The 23,848-nt window shown below is 47.8% G+C and overlaps 7 protein-coding genes across 7 annotated transcripts; 2 read left to right on the forward strand and 5 right to left on the reverse strand.

Moving 5' to 3' along the window:
* Nucleotides 1–3,220: 3,220 nt before the first annotated feature.
* Nucleotides 3,221–6,096, forward strand: ARB_05361 (uncharacterized protein; the record flags this gene model as incomplete). The annotated part of the gene is made up of 4 exons (XM_003017021.1): nucleotides 3,221–3,442; nucleotides 3,508–4,923; nucleotides 4,985–5,422; nucleotides 5,485–6,096. 4 exons carry the CDS (start codon nucleotides 3,221–3,223, stop codon nucleotides 6,094–6,096), a joined length of 2,688 nt encoding a protein of 895 aa, XP_003017067.1.
* A 170-nt stretch (nucleotides 6,097–6,266) lies between these two features.
* ARB_05362 (uncharacterized protein) lies at nucleotides 6,267–7,798 on the reverse strand (the record flags this gene model as incomplete). Its single annotated transcript, XM_003017022.1, has 2 exons — nucleotides 6,267–7,030; nucleotides 7,084–7,798. 2 exons carry the CDS (start codon nucleotides 7,796–7,798, stop codon nucleotides 6,267–6,269), a joined length of 1,479 nt encoding a protein of 492 aa, XP_003017068.1.
* A 976-nt stretch (nucleotides 7,799–8,774) lies between these two features.
* Nucleotides 8,775–10,095, reverse strand: ARB_05363 (uncharacterized protein; the record flags this gene model as incomplete). Its single annotated transcript, XM_003017023.1, has 2 exons — nucleotides 8,775–9,467; nucleotides 9,535–10,095. The coding sequence occupies 2 exons, from the start codon at nucleotides 10,093–10,095 to the stop codon at nucleotides 8,775–8,777; spliced, it is 1,254 nt and encodes a 417-aa protein (XP_003017069.1).
* Nucleotides 10,096–10,839: 744 nt separating this feature from the next.
* On the reverse strand, nucleotides 10,840–16,806 carry ARB_05364 (uncharacterized protein; the record flags this gene model as incomplete). Its single annotated transcript, XM_003017024.1, has 7 exons — nucleotides 10,840–11,036; nucleotides 11,131–11,319; nucleotides 11,358–13,835; nucleotides 13,909–15,577; nucleotides 15,651–16,282; nucleotides 16,359–16,453; nucleotides 16,544–16,806. The coding sequence occupies 7 exons, from the start codon at nucleotides 16,804–16,806 to the stop codon at nucleotides 10,840–10,842; spliced, it is 5,523 nt and encodes a 1,840-aa protein (XP_003017070.1).
* A 1,528-nt stretch (nucleotides 16,807–18,334) lies between these two features.
* On the forward strand, nucleotides 18,335–19,052 carry ARB_05365 (phosphoserine phosphatase, putative; the record flags this gene model as incomplete). Its single annotated transcript, XM_003017025.1, has 3 exons — nucleotides 18,335–18,618; nucleotides 18,688–18,836; nucleotides 18,907–19,052. The coding sequence occupies 3 exons, from the start codon at nucleotides 18,335–18,337 to the stop codon at nucleotides 19,050–19,052; spliced, it is 579 nt and encodes a 192-aa protein (XP_003017071.1).
* A 355-nt stretch (nucleotides 19,053–19,407) lies between these two features.
* ARB_05366 (uncharacterized protein) lies at nucleotides 19,408–20,274 on the reverse strand (the record flags this gene model as incomplete). Its single annotated transcript, XM_003017026.1, has 2 exons — nucleotides 19,408–19,777; nucleotides 19,835–20,274. 2 exons carry the CDS (start codon nucleotides 20,272–20,274, stop codon nucleotides 19,408–19,410), a joined length of 810 nt encoding a protein of 269 aa, XP_003017072.1.
* A 1,546-nt stretch (nucleotides 20,275–21,820) lies between these two features.
* On the reverse strand, nucleotides 21,821–22,999 carry ARB_05367 (uncharacterized protein; the record flags this gene model as incomplete). Its single annotated transcript, XM_003017027.1, has 2 exons — nucleotides 21,821–22,754; nucleotides 22,857–22,999. The coding sequence occupies 2 exons, from the start codon at nucleotides 22,997–22,999 to the stop codon at nucleotides 21,821–21,823; spliced, it is 1,077 nt and encodes a 358-aa protein (XP_003017073.1).
* Nucleotides 23,000–23,848: the final 849 nt, after the last annotated feature.

The following is a 23,848-nucleotide window of genomic DNA, read 5'->3' on the forward strand; positions in this document are numbered from 1 at the left end:
CCGGGACGATCATCGACCAGGAACAAACCCTGACGACCCCGAGATTTGGGCCTCAACTTGCAGCATGGTGCCGTTGCACTGCATGCGTGCCAGCAACATCAACAAAGATTTGGTTTAACTCTTCTGGCCCAGCTTCTGCAAGCCATTCCGATGCCATGTTTCCTGCGCGACCATACGGCGGTGGTGGGGAGGAGCTGTGCCTCCTCTTTTTGCTGGTGCTGCTCACTAACTACTGCTGCAGCTCGCAGCTTGCACGGCGCCCCCTGACACGGCTGGACGAGCCGGTCAGTCTCTACAACCCCTTAAGAGGTCGAGGGTCAAGCTCTGGGGATGCATATCAGGTGGGACTTATAGGCCCATCTCACCCGCTTCTGCGGCTCAACTCCCTAGATCCCTCCACCCGAGGGGATGCAACCCAAACCTACAGGTCTGCTAAATTTGACTAGATCGGTGGTTATTTGTGTCTGGCACGGCAGCAGGGCCTCCAGACGGTTGACTCGGGCTAGCCTTGGATCGCCTCCGTGGGCCTAACTAGCGATGCACATCAAGGGAAATCCTCCAACCAGCCCGGCCGTTGATATTGCCCTCGCCTGTGTATTATTGGTTATCTTATATCAGTTACCCTGCTACCGACTGACAATCACCCTCTCAGCTTGCTAACTGCCTGTTGACTACGTAAGTCCTCACTCCCACTGCCATTCTTCACGCTCTGAATTTCTTCTTACCCATTCCTCGAGCATGGCAACTATTCATGCAGGTAAATGGGTCAACTGAATATAATGTAGTATTTGGCTCCATGGTCATGTGGATATATGATTTCTTGGTTCGCCAATGTCAAGGTAGATACTCCGTATACATGTTCCATCTCACGGTGTCACGGCCTTCTCGGCGTGAGATCACCCTTTATCCGAACCTCGGCCGCAGCTTGGTAGACACGATCAAGTGTTTACATCTGGCAGAAGGCGTAATTATCAAAGGCATCGACAGTAAGTAGCCAAATTCTGTAGTGGTGTGGTTGCTAGATGTCCAAAAGTAAACGATATCATGCAACAACAGCCAACCAGTTAATTAGCTTGTTACAGGGATATATGCAGACGGCCAACTAGAAGACATCGCTAAAAGGTCGCAGGCATCTGGGGAATTAATATATCTCGATGCCTTGACACAGCTCCGAATCAACATCCCTGACATTGACTATCATCTCGGTTCCTACATTCGGCAGTAAACCAGAAACGCTGAATATCAGACGATAGATCGAAAACGACAACCATGGAGCTTTCTTGCCCTCCGCTGGCGGTCTGCCACGTTTAATTAAAGCAACATGGTTGGCGACGATCTCCATGTAGCTGAACGTCATGGCATTAAATGGGTCGCTCGCTCGACATGATTAGCATTAGGAGAAAAAGCAGAAGACAAGGCTCCTAACATCAACTCCAGTGTGCACCAAAATTTGGATTTTGAGGCACTTGAGACCATAAGCCGAATTATTCAGAAACATCTCCCGACGTAGATCAACAGATAGCTGATCTTCTGTAACTTGTAAGCCGTATCTGTCTGGCGGACTCGAATCTGTGACTGGTGGAATCCGGAGATTTGAAAAAGTACCAGTATTGCAGTAATGGCATAACTGATCAATCGGCATGTTGCTGGTTTCCCGTGCTATCTGAGCGTTATAAACAAAAGTACGGAGTAGTTACCATTAAGCAGAAACAGGACGGCAGTTGTCCTAGCTCTGGGCATAACAGTAACGTCTCAGCTCGGGAAATGGGTAGAGCGCAAAATGCTTTAACAGCCTCCGTGATAGCCAGTTATGTATCTGTCGCGTGATCTAGCACGCTAGTTAGTATCGATCCTGCTCTCAAGACTGCCGTTATTTATTCATGAGCTGGCGGCGTTACATGTTTTTATACTCGGCCAAAAAATTAAAAATAGAAAATGATGATATTCACGTGACTCATGAGGCTATCTTCAAAAGTCGACTTTTATCGACCAATCATAGAGAGCTAAATAGGCCTTCGGTTTGTGGTTGGCTGATATTCAAACTTGATTATATAAGCCGGGACGAACCCTAATTTCAACTTTTCTACTTTTCTACTTTCAACGACGTCGCGACAACTACAACAACATCATCGTCATCATCATCAGCAGCAGCAGCAACAACAAGTAAGAGGAGAAGGAAAAGTGATGTGGGAATACCGGAGTTGCGCCCCAGGATAGATCTACACTGCGAAATAGAGTCGCTGGTGGCTCGGATTACAAAGACGACTACAAATTACCACCCAGCGTACGCTGACGCCGGACCTCGGAAATTACTCTGCACTTGCCATCATGACTAAACCTAGCCATAGTCAGCAATGCATGGAGCCGGGTTACAATGGCTTTTACCCTGCGGCTCTATGCATAGACACTTATCAACACACGGTTTCAACTTTATTGGCTTCGATGGAGAATACAAAAGTTCCCGTTCCGTATCCTCGGAAATTCTGGGCATTGTGAGCCTTTTTCCGCCCCCAATGCGGGTACAACAGTAAAATGTTGTACTCCAGACATCTTGGTCACCTAAAATGAGGATCAACAATGCAAGAGGCTCTGTACGCAAACTTCAGCCCGCCCATTACATAGGTAAATAGATCAGAGTATCCGCCCCAGGCTCTGTTAGGCGCTTTGTAAGCTAGACTGATACCCATACTGCTAGCATTGCTGCGTCGGTCCGTCTAGCTATTTCCCATGGAAGTTGTCATATATCCAATCAATATCTCGTATGATTTGCTCAAATGTTAGGATTCCATCCGTTTATCTCGGAAATGGATATTCTCAAACAGGTCGATGCATGTATTGTCATCAGTCACCATATCTTGGATGCTATGCATGGCTTAGATGGCATACATTTTTGCTCAGTCTATACAACACTTAATGGAGAGCAGAGTAGAGGCAGATAACAATGACTTTACTCCATCATGACATGAGCACGGCATTCGCCTTAGCTGCTCCAGCAGGCTCTGCCTACTTAAAGGCCATCAGTATCCGCCTCTACAGCTGGGGATACAGAGATTATCCAGAAAGCCCTCGCTTCCTATCTTGACATTCATTTGATATATTGTCTGGATTTGCCAGCTCCTACGGTCTTTACTTTTTACCACACTCGTTTCGATAATACACTCTTTTCTTACGCCAAAATACCCAAATACCACACTACTTATCACATTCTTTAACATTGACCATGAAGATTTTCTTCTTTCTTTGGCTGTTTAGCCTTCTCCTACCGGCAACTCAAGCAGAGAACCCCAATTCAAACCATCAATCTGATGCCCAGACTATAGCAGCCTTCGCCGAGAAAGGCTGGTGTTTTAACTATGGCGGTTTCTGGCAATCTGAAAATACGTTGGCCCCCTGCAGGAAGTACTGTGAAACTCATCAGTCTGGGCCATTAAATGATATTTCGGTATGAAGCTCCAAGGATCATCACCCAGACGTTCGAGTATGAAAATATGCTCACTCATATTTAAGTGTCTTTCTTTTGGTGTTTCCTTTCAACAAATGAAGGAAATGGGCCTCTCTTATATAGACGATAGCGGTCATGAATTCGTGACTGGAGAATGCAGATGTGATCTTGACGGACTTGGAAAAGTCATCATAGATACCCTTGTGTCCGGGCTTTCGCGCCTAGATGATATTCTATGCGGCGTCCTCGTGACTACTTTCGAGACCATCCTGGACGCTGGGCTTGTGGCTCTGCCAGTCGGTCAAATCAAGAGACTCGAGACCTTCATCAGAGCTGCCAAAACCGTGGCTGAGAACGGACTAGATGCAGGTGTATTTTTTGGCAGTTGGGCCAACCCCATTTGCGGCAAGGGCTGGGATAAACCCTCAGAAGACCATGTCTTCGCTGAATTGGCTCAAGCGCCACATGAATATGGAAGCAGTTTGGGATGCAAGAGAATGGAAGGTTGCCCCGAATCTCATAACCAACGCAGAGGGTTAGATAAGGATGTGCGTGGATTATTTGGTAAAGGCGGAGGACGGAAGGGCGGCGGAAAGTCTGGTTCAGGGAAACCAGGTGATAAAAATGGCTCTAATCCCAAGAACGAGTCTAAACCGGCCGACAAGCCCACTGACAAGCCTAAATCGGATGATAAGCCGAAATCAACTACCAAAGAGGAACCAAAATCTACTACGAAGGACAAGCCGACCACCACAGAGGAAAAACCGAAAGAGACAACCACCAATAAACCGAATTCTACCACCAGGGATAAGCCAACTACGAAAACCAACGATGCACCAACGACAACATCGAGACCTAAGTCTGCAACCTCGACCCACAGCAAGCCAACGTCTGATAGCGAGACACACCCTATTTCACCTACTACGAGCCACTCTAGGTCAACATCTAAAGATGGTAACGCCGGGACATCATCCACAATAAAGCCTGGACCAACCACTACAGATCGCCCTGGTGTTTCTTCTACGAGCTCCCACAAATCTAGCTCGACCAAGCATAGTAGCACCCAGGTATCATCAACTACAACTCAGGGGCGGCCAACCACTTCTCCAATCTGTAAGCCTGGAAAAGGAGTTGGTGGGTGCTCAGCATGTTCCAATGTACAAGCATGGCCGCCAGGATATTTCAAAGACGAGGATAGAGGTGAAGAAGATGATGAAGAAGTTTCACACCTTGCAATCAGAGGAACCGGTTTCTTTGGGTGGGAATCTCATTCATTGGAGAGAAGGGCAAAGAAGTCTACAACTTCGACAAGCACTCCAAGCTCAACGAGCGGAAGTCTAACTGCAACTAGCAGTACCTCAACACAAACAAGCATACCCCCTCCTCCGGTTTTTAAACCGAGCAAAAATGGAAAAAAGGTGCAGTTCTGTGACTTGGTTACCAACACGGCACCTTATCCTGGTCCTGCTAAACTAATAGGGGTACGTATACAATGAGTTACATGAAATTTGTGGTTGTTTCTAACTATCAATGGGATTTTAGAACAAGAATGTTGGGACGAATGTTATTTTTGCCCTGAAAAACCCAAAAGAGTGTGGGGATTTTGAAATCCGAAGACGTCTGAACTCACTCTATAAGACCGATTATAAAATGTTAAATTCCCCAAAGCACGACCCCAATTATGGGCTTGCAACCGAACATGTCTTGGAAACTCAGCTTATTAGCCTCTTCTCTGAGGAAATATCTAAACAAGCAGGGAAGAGATTTATTGACCCTTCTGACAAATCAGGTAGCAAAATGGTGGACTTTTGCACGTACATGACAGCTTACTGGGCCGACAGCAACAAGAACTTCCTCCCAGAGATTGGGGGAGTTTCTAAACTTGGTGTACAATGGATTGCAGATCAATTCCCTATCACCAAAAGCTGGGTGGATGAATTCTTTTTACTTCCTGGTGCACCAAATGGGATCAAAGGAAGAGTAAGTCGTTCTACGTTCATGCCTACAACTCTTCAGCCCTTCCTAGCTAACACATTATTTAGGCATGGGGTAACGATAAAATTTTTGTCGATGACATGAAGAACTCAGTCAACAACAGAGATTTTCTCACAAAGAATATGCTTCAAGAATCAGAATTAGTCAAGGCTATTATCAGATTCAAAGATGTCATGTTCGCTTATAAGTATATGGCTATGAAGGATGTCGGAACCGTGTTCAATAAACAAGTACAACGGATTTCGAATATTCTCACGGAACTTGACGAAGCAACCGCAAACATTAAATTTGAAAAGAAATCCACAACAGTTTTCCACGATTACGTGCCTCAGGGCCTTGGAAAGCAATGGGACAAATGGATAAAAGAGCGCACTGAAGCTACCATCAAAAAGACTGAGATGTTTTTTGATGACCAGTATGGCCATTATACCAAAGCTCGTGCTGAATTGGAAAAGGAGCTTAAGGCAGCAATCAAGTCTGCAGAGGACGAGGAGAAAAAGAACAAGAGCAAGAAATTGAATGCTCAGCAGCTAAAGGACGCCGATGCAAAGAAAAAAGAGCATGAGGCACGAAAAGAAAGATACGAAACTGTTATTAAGTACCTTCAAAACCTGGAGAAGTCATACACAAGTATGAAGAAGTGGAAGAACCCACTGTAGGGATCAATTCGAGATCTCCACAATTAGTCTTCATTTGCGATGGGCGCTTCAGCTAGAGTTTTACCTCCTCATACCTCTAGTTTAGTCAACAAGCATATACTTCGTTTCTGGAGGCATATTGCTTAACAGGAAAAATACAATATAAGCAATTCATAATATGCATGGACATTTCAATGATGGTAGTTTATCAGCCCATTTGGCCCCAGTGCTTCCATCCACATCTGTTCGATTTCCTTGCTCGCGCGCCAGTTGTTCCCAACATCGCATATTATTCTGGGTCTTCTCCGATGGCCCCTTTTGTCGAACCAGAATTGGTCGCCAGGAGTTTTATAATAAATACTAAACCGCCGTGTCAGGCCTTCCGCTTTCACATATCCTGGTTGAAGCTTTACCTCTCCAAAACATAAATGCAGGGACTCGAGTGAAGAAGCATGACGAATAACTAGTGCCATCGCTTTCAAGAAAGGATCGATCCTTTCTGGGACCGGGATAGACCGAAACATATTCACAGGCTGATCAGAAACTCGGAAATAATCGTTGATATATTTTCTATCATTTGGACCCATGAATTCAGAGTCAGACGCAAGAGCTGGATCCCCTTTAAAATACCAGTCCCCATCGGGTGTATGGGCACTGACAGAAATACACAAGCTTGTCAAATTTGGCCACAGTGGCTTTGGGGCATCTTTAACATCCTTATATGGCCATAATATATCGGAAGAGTAAGGAAGAAGTCCGCAAATGGATATGTCTGAAACGTTCGCTCGTTGAATGAATTCATGTATTGCGAGACTGAACGTGTCCGTCGACGAGGCGGATGAAATAAACTTTGGTGGAGGCATTGCTTCGTCAAGCATACATCCAGCCCATGAGTCTGATCTAAGGCTCAAGTCTTTCACAGACTGAGTATAATTTGATAAGGCAAGACTGAAATCTGTATCGGTTAAGTTAGCTATGGTAATTTTATGGTCGGCATAGGAGACAAACCGCGTCGATTATCTATTAGCGTCTTTTCTTTGACTCCTTTAGTCCCACCTTCAGTACACTCCCACGAATCACGGTAGTAAGTAATGCAACGATTCAGATTTTTCAACTTGCTTGCCATTTGTATCCCCGCAACAGGGTCAATTCGACGAGACCACATCCAGGCGATGGGGTAAAAGGACGTCACGCACTCTAGTGTGGGCAATCTTTCGGGGTTTAGGAGCTTAATGAAGGTTCCTTGAAATTTGTACTCTTTATCAGCATAAGGAATGTCTTCATCCTTTGGGGATTCAATGGAGTTCAGCCTGATTTCAATTCCAACCCCCCTTGTAAAATTAGCCTTGACAGCTTCATCTTCATTAAACGTTTCGAGGACCTGGAATAAATCATGGATAGCAGTGGAGAATATTTGATTATTGAGCTCTTCGTGCTGATGACAGTCATCTCCGTCATAAAGTGGCAGCTCGATAGTGAGGTCTATCTTCCTGACCAGAGCCTTTCTGTGGGCTCTGGCTGCGCCCTGGAAAAGAGAAGCAAAAGTCGACAGCTGGGTGTTGTTGAGTTTAAAGCTCTTGAAGGGGAAGCGCTCGATGGCACGCTGCCAGCGTTTGGAGATGACTGCAAATGGCAAAAAGGCCTTCTCATTGTAACGATGGCATCCAAGATGGTCAAAAATAGCAAGAAAAACCTCCTCCGGGATAGTCTCCAAGGTCGCCATGGTACTCTTTATCTTTGCGGTCAAGCGATAGTAGGGCTGGTTGGTTATGTAGCGGTTAATTATCCAGGGAGATCTATTACTCCCCAAGTCCAAACATGAACTGATGAAGAAGTGCGGAAGCCTGGCTTTAACTAGTTACCAACAAGTTAGTTAGCAAGCTGGTTGGTCACAAGTCTATGACTCGCGGTATTTGGGTGCGAACGGAGTCAACTCACCCACGGACAGTCCAATTCGCCAAATTCACCAGAGGGACCTCGCTTCGGGGTCGTTTATCTATCTCGAGTCCGTAATGACCAGTGTTTATGGCGGAGGATAGTCATGAAATATCATTTGTACTCCGTAACTGGGTTGTCTCAGTTAACTCGTTAGTTACTCCGCCCCGCGGCGTGTTCGGTTTTCTTCCGGCCGCAGCGTAGATTAGTTAAATAACTAGTTATAACTAGTCTAGGGCAGGGATCGAAAGGAATTCACTGAAATATTCGTCAAGTTACCGCTTCTTGAATGAAACGCCTCGTCAGACGAAGGTATCTATAACTAGTCGAGGTCAGCTTAACCTTTTAACTAGGAAATTAACCTAAGGCGACCACAGAGCCGCAACCTAAATTGTGAGCCTCAAAAGGTTGTGGGATGATTTTAACGTGGACCTTCCGTTAAGCTGTGTTACTGGTCACAGCAGGGCTCCAACGGAAGACTGGATGCGTCAAATTCTTGCTTTAAACGCTCCTTTCTCATCAGTGGACCTACCAGTGCTGCCTACGCTTGGAGATGTAAAAGTTGGGTATATAGATAGTGATTCGGGAATATCCAATAGGTGACCTATGCAAACATACTTGAACGCACTTCTACCAAACCGCGTCAAAAAAAGTCATACAACACTGTAACTGAACCCATTTTATCCTCTCATCGAGGGGACTCGAACCCCATATATCTTCACGGGCATAACTCATAAACACTGAAGCGGACAAACCATACTGGCCTACTTTGTGGCGCCCCTTTCCAGCTCCTCACTAATCTCTACTTGATCAGCCCAAGTGCCCGAGGGTTCCTTCGTTGACAAGACATCAGGAGCTTTATCCCACGCCGTTGCACCGGTCCTCTCCCCTTTAGTATCACCCTGCTTCTCTGAACCAGGCAGAGCGGGGAATTCGTCTGATGCAGGAACCTTTGCTTGCTGCTCTGGAGGGGATACTTCGGTATTTCTGTCCTCTAGGACTCGACCTCTGCCGGCACCTCTTCTCCCCTGGCCTCTTCCACCTCGACTAGCTCGCCCTCGCCCTCGATCTCCAAAGGGTGGACTGGGTTGGTTATCATAGTCGCCTGCCGACGTCGGGGGTGTCGTAGCACGTGTATCATTTGCTATACTTCCGTGGGCTCCTCTGCGATATGCTGAGCCTCCCCGGCTGTGTTCAGAGAAGGAATCCTGCGATTTCTCTGCGTCCCATTCGCGACCTGTCTGTGAATTCAGCTTCCTCTGTCGGTTCTTTTCTCTCTCACTAAGCATGACACGGCGGTTTTGCTGCTCCTCCAACCGTTTCGCCAGAGCTATCTTCTCACGCTCCTGAAAAGAGGCCTCGTCTGCTTCGGCTCGCGCATGAGCAGCAGCCTTTTTGGCAGCAGTGAGCTTAGCCGCGGCCATCCGTTCGGATAATTCTTCCTCGGTCAATTTAGGCTGTTTGGACATAATAAGTCAGTTATTATATGGCCATGCAACTGTGCTTTCTCAAAGAGAAACATACCTTTCTAATGCCCCCTGTTCTACTCCGATCGCCTCGTACGGCCGGGACCCTCGGTGATGCAGTCTCTTTAGCTTGCTCTGCCTCCTGGGGCACATCTTCAGTGCTATCAAGGTTCTTATCTACTTTCGAGGCATCAGCAGACTGTCCTTTCTCTGGCTGCTTTTCTTGAGCATCCGCATCACCGTTCAGAGCCTGATGCTGGGTGGGAGTCTCGGTTACAGCAGGGTGAGCCGAAGGCGAGCCGCCAGATTTCTCAGGCGATTTGGATGTGTCAGGTCTCAGCCTGCGAGAAAATCCGTTCCCTCTCCCTCTTCCTCGACCGGCTCCACCTCGTTTGCGGTGCTGCGATGTTGCCGCGTCCTGTTTCGGAGGGAGGGCTTGCTCAACCTGCGACGGCGGACCGGCCGAATCTATCGGTTCTTCTTTCGGCTGTGTGGAGGAATACGGCGCGGTATCGGGCTCGTCAACAGGCTCATGGACTGGCTGAGGCTGCGATGCAACGGGTATCACGTCGTCATCAAACAGGTCGTCAACGCCGCGGGTTTGCGCAAACTCGTCCATAGCGGCTAACTATCGGGAGCTTCGACCGCAGTTAGTAAACTAAGAAGTTAGCTACCTGGAGGACAGGCCCGCGGGAATGAACAGGTCGAGCAGGGTCTAATATGCAGTTCACGATGGACACTAGTTATCAGTAAAGTGGTGGGTTTGCTCTGCGTCGACCGGAATTTAGTGAAGTTGATGGTTGCTGAGCCCAAGTTAAGTTTAGTTAGCGATAAGATAAGAACCAACGACCGCCCAGCCCTACAAGAGCCGCCGATATTATTAGTAAACGTGACTTCGACAATAACTACCCGGCCTATAGCTAGTTAGGTGAGACTGCCTGCAAAGGGCAGCTGAAGATCGCTGCAGGTGTATGTAGTGTAGCAAAAGACATCTCAATTAATGTAGTTAAAGATCTGGCCCCTTGAGCTACTAAAGATACAAAGACAGAAACAACGATCGAGTGTTTTTAGTAGAACGCCGCTTGCCACCCTTTGTCATTCCGATATCATATCAATTTCAAATGCATATCATTTCGCGTTCGGCCTTTCCCGTTCAATCCATTTTGTGCTGGAGGCAGTAAAAAGTCATTTTCTTGCAAGAGGTGGTGTAAGGTTCTAATCAAAAGAGAAAAGAATTTCATGAAAAGAATTGTAGTTGGGCAGGGATGATGAGAGAGGATTATTTACTATGATGTTGTTCCCAGGGACAAGTAAAGTAAAACCGGGTAATGTAATAGAGGTGGTGTTAAGGGTCTTTATCTTTTTAAGAGAGGTGGAATGCGCCTTGTCCTTCACGCATTGCGATGCTGAGTTTGTTGAGGAGAACTTCGGCAGAGGAGTAGTCTGGCAACTTCAAGTAGTTCACGCAGGTCATGACACTGGGGAGATAGTCATCAGGGGTGTATGGTGGTTCACTTGGCCGACAGACCACGGTAAACATTGGTGTGAGACCTTTGAAGCCTATATTGCAGATGCTATGGTCAGTCACACTTGAAGAGAAAGAAGCAACAGGGAGATTGGGGTGGGGGGTGTAATGTGAGAACTGTTTACGTACCACCGATCGGGAGCTTGGGACTTCCAGTGACGAACTGCAAAAAGTCGCGACGCTGTTGGAGGTTGAACTCGCTCAAGGTTGCGAGCAAGTTTCGAACACTTCTGCTATCCATGTTAAATCCATGGTCGGCCTTGATAGAATCCATGAGGGCTGGTAAGGTAAAGTCAGTAAATAGCCTAGACAAATCTTCTATGGTATACAGATAAATGGAGAAAGAAATGACTTACTTTCGATAGACCAATCTTCATCAACCTGGCCAAAAAGCATCACCAGTTCATCGGGTGTAAAGGTCTTTAATGATGAATATAAGAATACTTGAGAAAATCCAGCGGCAAATGCGTCAAGCTGTGCCTTTATCCCAGTTCCAAGGGTCATATCGATGACTCTCTCAATGTATAGCCCGACATTTGACATAGTAATAGGCGTGTTCTGGCCATTAGGTATCAGTTTAATGTGTGGGTATCCAGGCAATGTGAAATCAAGGCCGAGGTCTGCGAGTTTCGTGTCATCGATTTCACATTGTTCCATTGCACAAGCGGCTTCCGCTGCCGATAGAGAAGCGTCCGCTTTAATAGCAGCTGCCTTGTCGGCAAACTTCTTCAAAAACTTCAAAGAATTCGCAAGCTCTGCATCTACTCGCTTCACGGAACCAATGGATGGGGGCTTCTTGGTGTATGCGCCTCGGCCAACACTGAAGAATAAGGGGTTGAATCCAATGTCAATAATACGCGAGTCAAGCATGGAGCGAGCGACAAATTTGCCTAGCGCTTTGAAGTACTGTAGCTGCTTCTTTCCTGCTTCCTGTGTAACCTGCTCTTGACTCATCGGCGCTGGGAAAAGCCCCAATTTATTGTCAACGTATTCTCCATCACCGCTAGCATCCGAGTCCCTCCATAGCTTTAGCTTGCGCTTAGCAAACTCTTTGGAAACCGTGGAATAGAACTCAAGTGTAGGTCCCAACCCGGTTCCAACTTCCTCAAAGTATTCGATTTCCAGGACACTTGGCGATGAACCGTACAGCTCGAGAACCTTCATAGCTGACTCAAGAATGCGTGTCCGTGAGATTCGTACCTTTTGTCTCTGAAGGCGGCCGCTGTAGGCGCGGTCATCTCTTCGGCGCTCTCGCTGGCCATCGTCATTTGACTGAGCACCTTGCCAGCGAACCATGGACCTAGCGTAGCCAAAAGACGTAGACTGTAAGAAGAGATGTCGCGTTTCAAATGGGAAGAGGAAGGCAAAATGACGACCGAGGTCTTCACTCCAGCTAGGCAAACAGCTGCTTGCCACTATCAAAGGTTCTTCAAGCTGCCGATTAAGTTTTGCGGTCAGTTTCGTGTTGATAAACTGCGACGGAGGTTCTGGTGCAATTCCAATCACTCCGCTGTCGTTTGCCAACTCATCATCTGACTGAGAATTTAGATTGTGCAAAGCTCGAAGGAGTCGAAGAATCGATGCTGTTGTTGGAACGTTATTGAGGGACTCTGGCATGTCAACGTCGTCCACCATGGCAGACACGTTCGAGGAGGCAGGAGTAAGTGTTGTTGGCTCGGGCGGCGGTGGCCCCTGAGCTCGCCTGAAATAGATAGTGTGGACAGTCGACCAGACATTTCTAGCAGGCGAGTTGTTATCACTGGCTCGATTGCACTGGACTGCACGGTAGATGGTAGTGTCATTTGTTATGGGTTTCCCATTCACAACGAATTCGATATGCCAGTCTTGAGGCATGGCTAGCATTGCAGCGGCATATGATGTGAAGGACCTGCCAGCCATGGAAAGAGACCGGCCAAATGATTGGGGGCTCGACCTTGCGAGGGATGCTGTCGATGACTTGGCTACAGGGGTGGACTGGGAAGGAGTAGAAACTCTTGTGCCGTCCTCCTTTCTCGCAGTCACCTTGCCTGTAGACGCAACCTCCATATTGACGGCTGAGGGGTCAGGAACGTCATCTTCCGATAGATCGTCATCAATGTCATCCACAATGGTGTCGAGGGTATCACCTTCTTCGTCATCTTCTTCGTCATCACTACCGTTTGGTTCATCAGCGCACTCTAATGGCCCATCAGTGTCATCACTTTCCATGGGCGGCGGTGGAGGCTGGTGCCGAGCTGAGCGCCTACGTCCCACTCCTTCACGTTCTCCATTACCTGAACCCTGGAGTGTTGAGGGGCGAGCTGATCTTCCTTTGTTTGTTCCCCTGGAACTGGTTCCGTTTGAGCTGTCTCGCCCAGTTGGCAACCGATATGATGGGAAGTCGGACAAGTGGGGGGATCCGGTATCACTTCCCCGGCTAGCTGATTCCGGATCCTGCGGGTTTGTACCACTAGGGAGATGTGGGAAGGTTGGGTCGCGATGCCGAGAATGTCGCGGCCGCTCAGAGAGACTTATTCTTGGGCGAAGGTAGTCATCCAGAGTCTTGAAATTGGCAATGGCATGGATAGAAACCATCATATTCTTATACGGCTTGGGTATATTTGAACCCTCCTCAGCTACCAACCGGAGCCGGATTTGCTTTGACAGCATGGATAGGGTACTTCTGCTATCAAAGGCATTATGGTGGACAGTAACAACCTCAAAATTCTCGGTACGACTAAGGAGGTCTTGAAGTTGGTGGATAAAGGCACCGAATGCAGATTTGCGCTCAGAGATGTGCTTTAAAGGCGACTGTGAGCACTTGAATGCCTTCAAGAAGTCTGCACCAGCTTGACCTATATGGAGACATTAGTAACGTTCAACAACTAAGAATGTCTTCAGTGTATCACTCATAGGAGAAATACGTACCTTTTGAGTCCTCAATGACATCAACAAGCACACGAATGATACCAGAATTCAATAGTTCATAGCTTGTGATGCTGTCAAAGGCATCTTGATCAAAATAGGCTGCAAGCTCGGAAAAGAGCTTAAAGCCTCTGTTTCCCACAACGGGAGCTTTGTAGCAATCCTCTATTTTCTTAGTGAGGCCACGGAGGGTTGCTAGTACGACTTCCGCCTTTTCATGCATGCCAGCAGTCTTGCTCTCTTCGTAGAGTTCAAGGAAATGTTTGGCACCGCTTGTTATAAGGTCTTGGAGAGTGTGGTCAAGAGATTGAGCAGGAGGGTGAACAATCGAGGATGCTTCGCTGTCTGAAGCGTCATCATGTTCATGTTCATGTTCATCATGGTGCTCTGGATCGTCAGGATAGTCCCCATTAAAATCATCCTCATCATTACTCTCATCCTCATGATCGTGGATGTCATCTTGAATATCATGTTCATTCCCACTGTCATTATCGTGTCCGTGGTTCACGCCATCATCGTGAGAAATATGATGTTTTGATCCGAGAACCGAACCAGTCTTCTCCTCTGCCGATTTATCATCTTTACCCAGCACTGACGCGGTAGCTAATATTTTGATTTCGTTTATGACCCCTTCTCGATGGAATTGATATTGGTAAATATCTCTCAGTCGTTCATATAACAGTTCTGCACACTGCAAAGCAAGTGCTACGAGAGATATGTGATCCTTTTGGGATAATATACCTGCCAAGAAAGACGCATACGGTACAGAGCGCAATGCTTCTTCTATGATGTTGACATCAAGGGCTTGGACCATCTTTAGTTGTGCCAACAGTACCTTTTGCCTTACCCTCAGGTTCACAGTACTAGAATAGACATCCGTAAGGGTCGGCAAGAGAATCGTGGCAAACCGTTTGATTTCTGGCTGGCATTTTTTCAATAACTCCAATCGCTTCTCACCCATGGCTTTGATTTTGGGGGTGGCCGAGAGTGGTAGGGGGCCACCACCAAGCGTGAAACGCAGCTGATCATCTAAAAGAACAACTGATCCTTTTGATGCAGCAGGGAGGAGCTCATAGACAATATTGAGGGTTTCGTAAACTTGCTCGCGGGGCCGATGGATCAAGGCCTGCATAATGTGCACGGTATCAGACTTGGCCGGGCCAATGCTTTCGTCCGAAGGTGGTGAAACTCCTGTGAGGATTTGATACAAAGTATCTACTATATTCATTTTCAGGAGCTCGACAGACAAGCGCGGGCTTGATTTGCATATTATTCCTAGGATGCGGAGGAAATATGTGTGAATGTGTGGACCGATCAAGTTTGTGGTACCTGGTAGGAGTAATCGAAGGACAGCCCTTAGAAGGTCCGGTTCAATTAATTCTTCTAACTGCTCTGGCTTGTATCGGAAGCTTTCTACCACGCGGCAAACGCACAGGCAGCCCTGCTCAACAACCTTTTGGTCGCTACTGGAGAGCACATTTAGTAGTATGGGCATGACATCTTTCACAACAGGAAACGAGTCTTGCGGTACGTTACGGCAGCAATTCGCAGCTGTTGTGACGGCGGTACGTTGTGTGCTGGTGGGGAAAAAATCAAGATATGTGAGACAGGCTGTGAGACCTCCTTCCCGCACAATCGATGCAGGGAAGTCCACAGATATCTTTGCCAGAGTCTAGTATACCAAAATGCGTTAGTACCTGATGTCTGTATGTATAGATCGCTGGGAAGTTTTAGAACGGACATACACTTAGAGCTTGCTCAGCCAGGTCAATGAATTGGATATCCAGCAGCTTTTGACAGAGAATGGGCACGGCGCCCCCCTGGACAACGCTGCCGGCGGAGCCTCGAATAGCTTCCATCATGTTCGCCAGACATCGGCAAGCTAACAGCATTATTTCGGGGTTTTCTTCTCCGAAGTCATTCGGCTGCATCAGATTTACTAACTCGTGCACATAAGGATCTGGGGAGAAGTGGCCAGCAAGATTGTCCTCGTTCGAAACTAAAAGAAGGTCTGACAGTTCCTGCAATGCAATTAACTGGACGGAAGGATCTTCATTTGTCTTCAAATTCGACAGGATATCCCGGAGTCGAGAAGACATGCCAGACATCATGCCGCTGAGAGCACGCAGCGTACTTTGTAGGCCAAAATGGCCCCCTGATCCAAAGATGCCGTTACGAAACGATTCATGTTCATCATCCTCGGCGGTATCCATCTGGTTGGCTTCTTCATGGCTATCGCTGGTTGGAGAGGTTTCTTCATCATCTTTCTCATTCGCCTTCTCCTTACGTTCCTCGGCTCCATCTTTCATGTCGACATCAGTATCTCGTTTACCTCTCTTTTTCTGTCGACGGGGTGGAGAAACGTGTTGGGATGAGTCTTGGAGGAATGAAAATGTCAGCAGGGTTTATTCATCAGAAAAGAGCCTGGAGGTACGCTAGGATAGCTTGCACACCTCTTGTGGTCTTTCTATTTCGACTAGTGCGGTTCTTCGAGGATGAAGACGAAGCGGCGACGGACTTTGGTCTCTCTTCAGACCCTCCGGGGGATCTATGCCACATCAATATTAGTACTTATACCAAACACAACCCCCCATTAATGCATAAACAAGTCGAATATTGAAAATAGATATCTGCATACCTAGGCTGAGACATGGCTGCAGACTGTCGAGCACTGTGCCGAGAGGCAGGCTGACGAGCAGGAGTCAACTTCTGGCGTTTGGAGCGCGATGCGGGCTGCGGTGACGGAGGGACCTCAGGGTCAGCCCGAGCTACCTCACGGCGGGAAGGAGCCTTTCGTTTCCGGGTTTGAGGGGCAGGATTAGGCGGCGAGGTGGACTCTGACACACTGGCAGCACTGCCGGCAGCAAGCCTGGCGGCCGATCGAGTTACTCTGCGTTCCATGGCGTTAGTGTATCATATAGAGACTTATGCAGAGTAAAGGAGGGGGGAAAGGCCGAAGTGAAATGACCATCCAAGATGAAAAGAAAATATGCAACAAAACCAACAGTTGAGTAGGAGGGATGATGAAAAGGTGAAGACCATGAGGAAAACGAGGGGGAAACAGGTATGAAAGGTTGAAAAAAAAAAAAAAAAAAGTAAAGCATGGATGGGAAGTGAAGATGGAGACTTGAGACGGAATTTACCTTGGAGACGAGGTCTCTACAGCAGCCTTCTTCTCAGCGGGCTGTCCGGACTGGTCGAAAGAAGAGAGAGCACTTCGCTTGGCCATAAGTAAGTCATACACAGCTCACCCGTCAACCCGCCATCCGCAGCTGTGGGAGACTGGGAGGAGGAGGAGGAGGAGTTGGATGTGGGTGTTGACTCTGATGTCTGTTGCTCGGTCTTAGTTGGCTGATGTGACTGTTGTCTCGTGTTCAGCACATCGCAGGAAACGTGTCGGGGATGCTGCAGGCGAGTAACCAGACTCGCTCACCACTGGTTCCGGGCGTCTGCTGCTTGCAGTCGAGGTCCTGTCCTGCTCGAGGGGTGGTGAAAGACGAAGCTGGCGTCGACGGTGGTCGGAAGTTCGTCGGTTGACGTTGGAAAAAGGCAAAAGAGGCAGACGAACAAGCGCCAAGAAGCGCCGTCACCGCCGAACAAAAAAGAGCCGCAGGTCACGGGAACTTCGCTTTTGCCGCGCGCCGCCGCCAGAGCGCAAGTACCAGGTACCTTGGCCGCCGCCCGTCTGGCGCCCCTTGGGGGCAAGCTGCCCAACCTGGCGAGAGACGGGGTGCGTGTGCGCTGTCGAGTGCGACGGGATGCGGGCCGGAGAGGTGCGTGTATGCTGAATTTTTCTGTCCGTACATGGAGGCAGACGGTGGCGCTGGTGGTGGAAATCTCCAGCGGAACGCAGCGATGTTCGCCGTGGATATAAAGATGGGCAGACATCCCACTAAAACCCCCCTACAAAACCCACCGCTACAACCATACAACCAATCCTGCTAAAGACACCGACTTACGACCGCTGCGGCAGCTTTATAGTGTCAATTGCACTGCTACGGCCATCATGGGATCCCTCGACTCGCTGCCCGCTATGAAGAGCGAGCCAAAGATCATCTTCTTTACCGATTTTGACGGCACCATCACGCTGCAGGATAGTATGCTTCATGGAAAACCATTTGAACAGACAGGGAGAGATGCGAGTCTAACTGTGGATGCCACTCGCAGGCAATGATCACTTGGTAATTATCTATATTCTTGCTTGAATGCTTTCTACACCCATGAACACTTGGCTAACCAGACCCCTCCAGACTGACCACCTCGGGTTTGGCGCTGTCGAACGAAGCGCAAGGAACACCGCCATCCTCGAGGGCAAAATATCTTTCCGGTAAACGCTCGATTGCCATCGTCCTGCTGCTTAATAATGAAACCCATTCGGCTTTTTTGCTGACCGCGCTGTCTCCTGACAATTAGGGATGGCTTCCGGGAGATGCTTGACAGTATTGACACCCCCTTTGATGAATGTGTCGAGTTCCTCTGCCAGAGAGTCACACTCGACCCACACTTCACCGAATTTTACAACTGGGCCAAGAACAACAACGTCCCTATTGTGGTGCTGTCGTCTGGCATGGTCCCTATCATCCACGCTCTCTTGGTGAAGCTCCTCGGACACGAGCCCGAGAACATCCAGATCGTTGCCAACCAGGTTGCCAGTAGAAACGGAAAGGATATCAACTCCAAGGGAGGATGGCAGATTGACTTCCATGATGATAGGTGTGTTCATGTTATTGCCCCATGATAGTCAATTTCCTTGACTAATACTCGATGCTTACGTGCAAACAGCCACTTTGGCCATGACAAGTCCCTTGAGATTCGTCCTTACGCTGCAATCCCCAAGTCTGACCGCCCGATCCTCCTCTATGCCGGAGATGGGGTATCCGACATCTCTGCTGCCCGCCAGACAGACCTGCTCTTCGCCAAAAAGGGCCACGGTACGTGCTTACCCTGCTGGTTTGCTGATCAACGGATATTGAAATTGATTGAATTGACAATAAAATACAGACCTAACTATTATCTGCAAACGTGATAATATCCCATACACCACTTTTGAGGATTGGTCTTCCATCCTCTCCACCACCAGAGATCTCCTCGAGGGCAAGACGACTCTAGATGTTGTTATCGCTGCACAGAAGCAAGATAACAACTAGACTTTTACCCCACTTTTAGTTCTGATCGTTTATTATAGACTGACATTGTATATGCTGTTTGACATATATTTTAAACATAAGACAATCTAACTATAGCTGAGGTATAGAGTATCATGAGAAATAGATAGAATGATTATGCCATGTTTGATCTGTCATTTCCTTCCCCCTGACGTTTCCGGTATCAGCCCTTCCTTGTTTCAGCCTAAGTTACAGAACATTCTACCCGTCATAATCATGAAATATTGTCCTCGAACAATGTCCCAGAGTAATTACTTGGGCGCACCTCTGTACATTACTATACAGTTTATGATCGTACTCCTACCTTGAAGCGTAGAAGTACCCCTCTCGTATACGATCACAGAGCCAATGTCAGGGCAGTCTTATAGTCAGCCATATCGAGTCCATCCGATAGCTGTTCGCATTCCGCCAGCATGCGATCAATAGAAGGGATAGCACACTTCGAGTGGCTGTAGAAAAAGGTGCTCGTCCTCTGGGCAGCTGGAAAATACATGCCATGTCGAAAACGATGAGTAAAGTCCTGGAGACTGAGGCCTGTATACGGCGACTTCGGACGGTGTGGCAGGATATTGAATGCTCGTAGACGTTTTGTCAAGGCACCAACCATCAGAGCATCACACTCGAAGCTACAATGTTCGTTCTCCAGGTAGTCATCTAGATGACCAATGAGAGAAGATATTATCCGCCTTATAGCCTCCTCTCGTCGGCTATTAATTGCATCTGCCATAATGTGGCCAGTCAGCCAATGCATTCATCATTGATACCTAGGTCGGTTATGCATCAGGGGTAGCTGCTCACCAGCAACGAAGGACGGGACTGGTAACTCATTGAAGGTCAAGGTACCCCGTCCATGTCTCAGGATCAGCCTGGTAACCCTTTTGAACTCTTCTGGCTTGTTAAAGACCCAGCAGACACACGTCCAAGATGGAATATCATCCGTATAGCAGTTAGGGATAGTGGATATCAGATTACCGAACCAGAAGCCCGCAAACACTTCGATACGCTCGTGTAGCTCATACTTGTCAACTAGTATTGCAAGCTGGGTCAGCGTCTGAAGGTCCACTTGAAGCGGAACTTGACGCAAATGGCCATGAATAATGTTCAGTATAATCAAAAAGGCATCCGGGTCATCATCGGGGAGAGGGATCTCAACGCTGCCCACCGTACGCAGAGTCTGGCTTTCACCGAATCTATGCTCAAGCATCGCACGAAAGACGGATGACGCAAGAATCAAATGCCGGGATGAAACACGTATGGAGATTTCTATCATTGTTAGCGTTGTCCAGACTTGGGAAATATGAAACTGGGGATTCCACTAGATACCCTCTTCGCCATGACTGCTAGCTTTCGTTCCGCATGAGTCTTTGGGCGCTTGACAGTCTGAGCTATCGTCGACATACTGCACAAACCGGGTCATCAAAAGAGTAACCTCTCCATTTGGATCCAGCTGGTGTTGTTCTCTGCCAGAGCTCATAGGCTTGGTGACAAGCCGCAGCGGGGACGGCGTCCTGAGAGACGGCATCTCGATGGACAGCTATTCACTCTCTCCGACACAGGCTTGTCTCTGCTCACATTCCAAGAGCGTAGTTATTGGGACGGGGAAAAGTCATCGCATGCTCTGCAGCAAGGGCGCGGCAATTTTATATAAATAATATCTCACACCAAACGGACAAGACGGCTCTTCCTAGCGAGCCATCCTCATCCATCGTGTGACATGCAAGCAGTCGTCCCCTCGTTCCGGAGTAAAAGGAATCGTGCATGCTGGCCACGGAGTCTCACTGCATGGCCAGCTGCAGCCTCTCTGAGCTTTCGATCGATTGAGTCCTGATTGGAATTGCAAACGGGACCAATTGTTAGCCGCATCACCCCCCGGCCTTCAGGTCCTCTTGCACCCACTGACTCAACCGAATGTGCTTAGGCACGCCACCTATGACACCCGGCATTTCTAGCTTCTCGACTGCCCTAATCTGTCCATATATGAAGGGCATCCTGGTATGACATGGATATGTACAAGTTCCGCATCCTGCTCGATGGTCCTCGGATAGTTACATCACCAGCTTTGTTTCCGCCGTGGGTACGCCTTTATAAAACACAAGCAGGCAGCTTATTAGTTAGCCATCCAACTGTTTCCAAGTCACCCGATCGATGGCTCCGACATGCCACTTCCCCATGTTTTGGCCCAGCGGCGGGACAATGGCAGCCTTGGATGATGTACTCGGTACCCTGGCCAGCGACCAGCCAGCCTGCTTGCAGCACCCATCGCACTGACATCCTTTATCCAACAAAATGCCGCGGAATCTGCGGACAAACAGCCAGTTAGAATCCGAGTCTGCATGTCCCAGATGTTGGTTGTACGAGAGGCCTTGTCAATATTCGTGTTGGGCATTCTAACGAGCTGCTGGCCACGACAGTCCAATCCCGAGTCGACTCAGAGTGCCTATCGATGCCTGCCGAGAGGGACGGCTACCGACTAGTCGGTATAAGAGTGTCATTTTCTGCATTATCCTGTCTTCGTATTGGTGATTGAAGAAATCCATAGTTAACCTACTGGTATGCTGCTGTCATTAACGACAAGCCACTTGTTAAGCGACTTGAGTTGTTGGTCGTTGGTCTTTGGTAAAAAACCAACTAATAAACACTGGCGGCTATCACGAGCATATATACACGCACAAAAGAAATATTTTTCGCGTTGCTGCCATAAATAAGAGTGTGCGTCAAATGCAGTTGACTGATTAGCTGGCTAATACATACTAGTTTTGGCCGCTTCGCAATCCGGGTAGCATCTCGTATGCAGCATGATCATCCCGAGGCTGGCTTGCTGTCTTCCTGCCAAAGAGTACGCCGAATGTTAAGATATGGCCGAGTTTTGCTAACAAGGACCGATCATCCTTCCCCTGATCAGCAATAGTTTCCGCGTTACCATCTTTTGCAACATGAATGAGGTGGTTGGAAGGCAAAAAGCGGGAAGGGTTCCATATGTTCCACAGGACAGAGTTGACCAGCATGAGGGAGGCTTCAAAAATATAGTAGTAGTATTCATGACGTAGGATAGGGCTCAAATTTTTGAGTTTCTCTATATCCTCCAGGTCCACAGCTGTGTTCCCCAGATGTTCTATCAGGCGATAGATGCAGCGAATGAGGATCAAGGCCATACTCATATACAGCGTGATTAACATGGTGATAATAGGGCGATAGTATACGGAAAGTATCTGGGCTTTGGCACAGCGGCGATGCAGAATGCTTGCGAGTGCGAGAAACGTCAATATGACCGCAAACTGAAGGGATAAAGCTGCGATGGTCAAGCTGCTTCCAAGGTGTTGCTGGCTCGAATCTGCTGACGGGTTAGAGCTAAGTGCAACACCCAGCGCGTTCAAAGTCTCAACGATTAGCATTATCAGTCCAAACGTGGACACGACCTTGCCCGGAGGAAATGGCGCAAGATGAGGGATATAGTAAAGGACTCTCCCGAGTACGTGGTAATTGGCAAGTTCGAGAAGCGGACTAGTTATATAGTTAGCTCTCACAGAATATGGATAATTGCTACCACTGATCTGCAGAGCACTGACGGGCAAACATATATAAAGACCTGTCCAAGGATGAAGATAATGAGGGTTGTCATATCTCCTGTGTATATATAGTTGAAGGAGCCATATTCTCTCATGGAATAGCCCACCGTGAACATAACTGCACATAAGGGATGGAGCCCGACAAGATTCCACGAGTTATGTTGTCTACTCACACCCGTGAGCTATACAATCATACCACATATGATCGGATCTTGCTCACAAACACTGCCAGATATGGCCCGCCGCAGAGAGGGCATAGGCAACAGCAAATATGACAGGGGCGACTTTATTGGGAGCATACACAAAAAGACTGCCCAGAACTGTATAATATAATATCAGCAGAATAGTTCGAGGGCAGAGCATCACACCTGAGATACTTACCAGGCGTTCCGTCGGCCGCCATATTGTCTTCGGTCTTTCACTAATGCTCACACAGAGTACTAATGGAGAAAGATTGATACTTAACGACAAATCTTCAGCGATAGCTTGCATACAATGTATCCGCACCTTGTTGGGGAAACTTTACCTTGGTGAAAAAGTAGGAGCCTGGAATATGCTTGAACTAAGCTCAATCGGAATGAAAAACGCCATAACGGTGAACCAGAACAGTTTGCTGGGTTAAATGATTTCTTTCTGGAATCCTTCATCCTGATCCTTCGACTTGACTGGGGAGCTCCCCTCAGCCACACTTAGCACATATGTATACACAGAAGGAACGGAAATATCAGGGATTTATCGCGTATTCGTGCAATAATGATGATTTAAGAACTTTGAACTGGGATTAAGATATGAAGAGACATCCCTCTTATGACATTGGGTGTTGATGCTTTGAAACACGGAGATCTCACCTAAAAAGTTGGGAATCAGCCAATCGGCAGCGAAGGCGGAATATCAGCCAATCAAGAATCAGGTAAATTTAGAGTAGACCCACTTCCCGCTCTTCTGGTCAATCTGGGCCCACCCCCGGAATTAGCGGCGATAGGAACATTAAATACACAGGAACTATCTATCCACTACTACTAACTAGTTACAGGTGTATCGAAAATCGGTAACGAACAATCTAGGAGATTATGACCTAAGAAGGGAAGCTATTTTATCTCGAGTGCTGATCTGGCGAACATTTGAGATCTGGCCTATAATGGTAGCTGTCAAACAAGCGATGAAAAGTAAACCAAGAAACATGAAGCTGATGGAGCGTATCATCCATGGAAA

This window comes from Trichophyton benhamiae (genome assembly GCF_000151125.1).
Source record: "Trichophyton benhamiae CBS 112371 chromosome Unknown contig01989.5, whole genome shotgun sequence".
NCBI classification, from domain to species: Eukaryota; Fungi; Ascomycota; class Eurotiomycetes; order Onygenales; family Arthrodermataceae; genus Trichophyton; species Trichophyton benhamiae.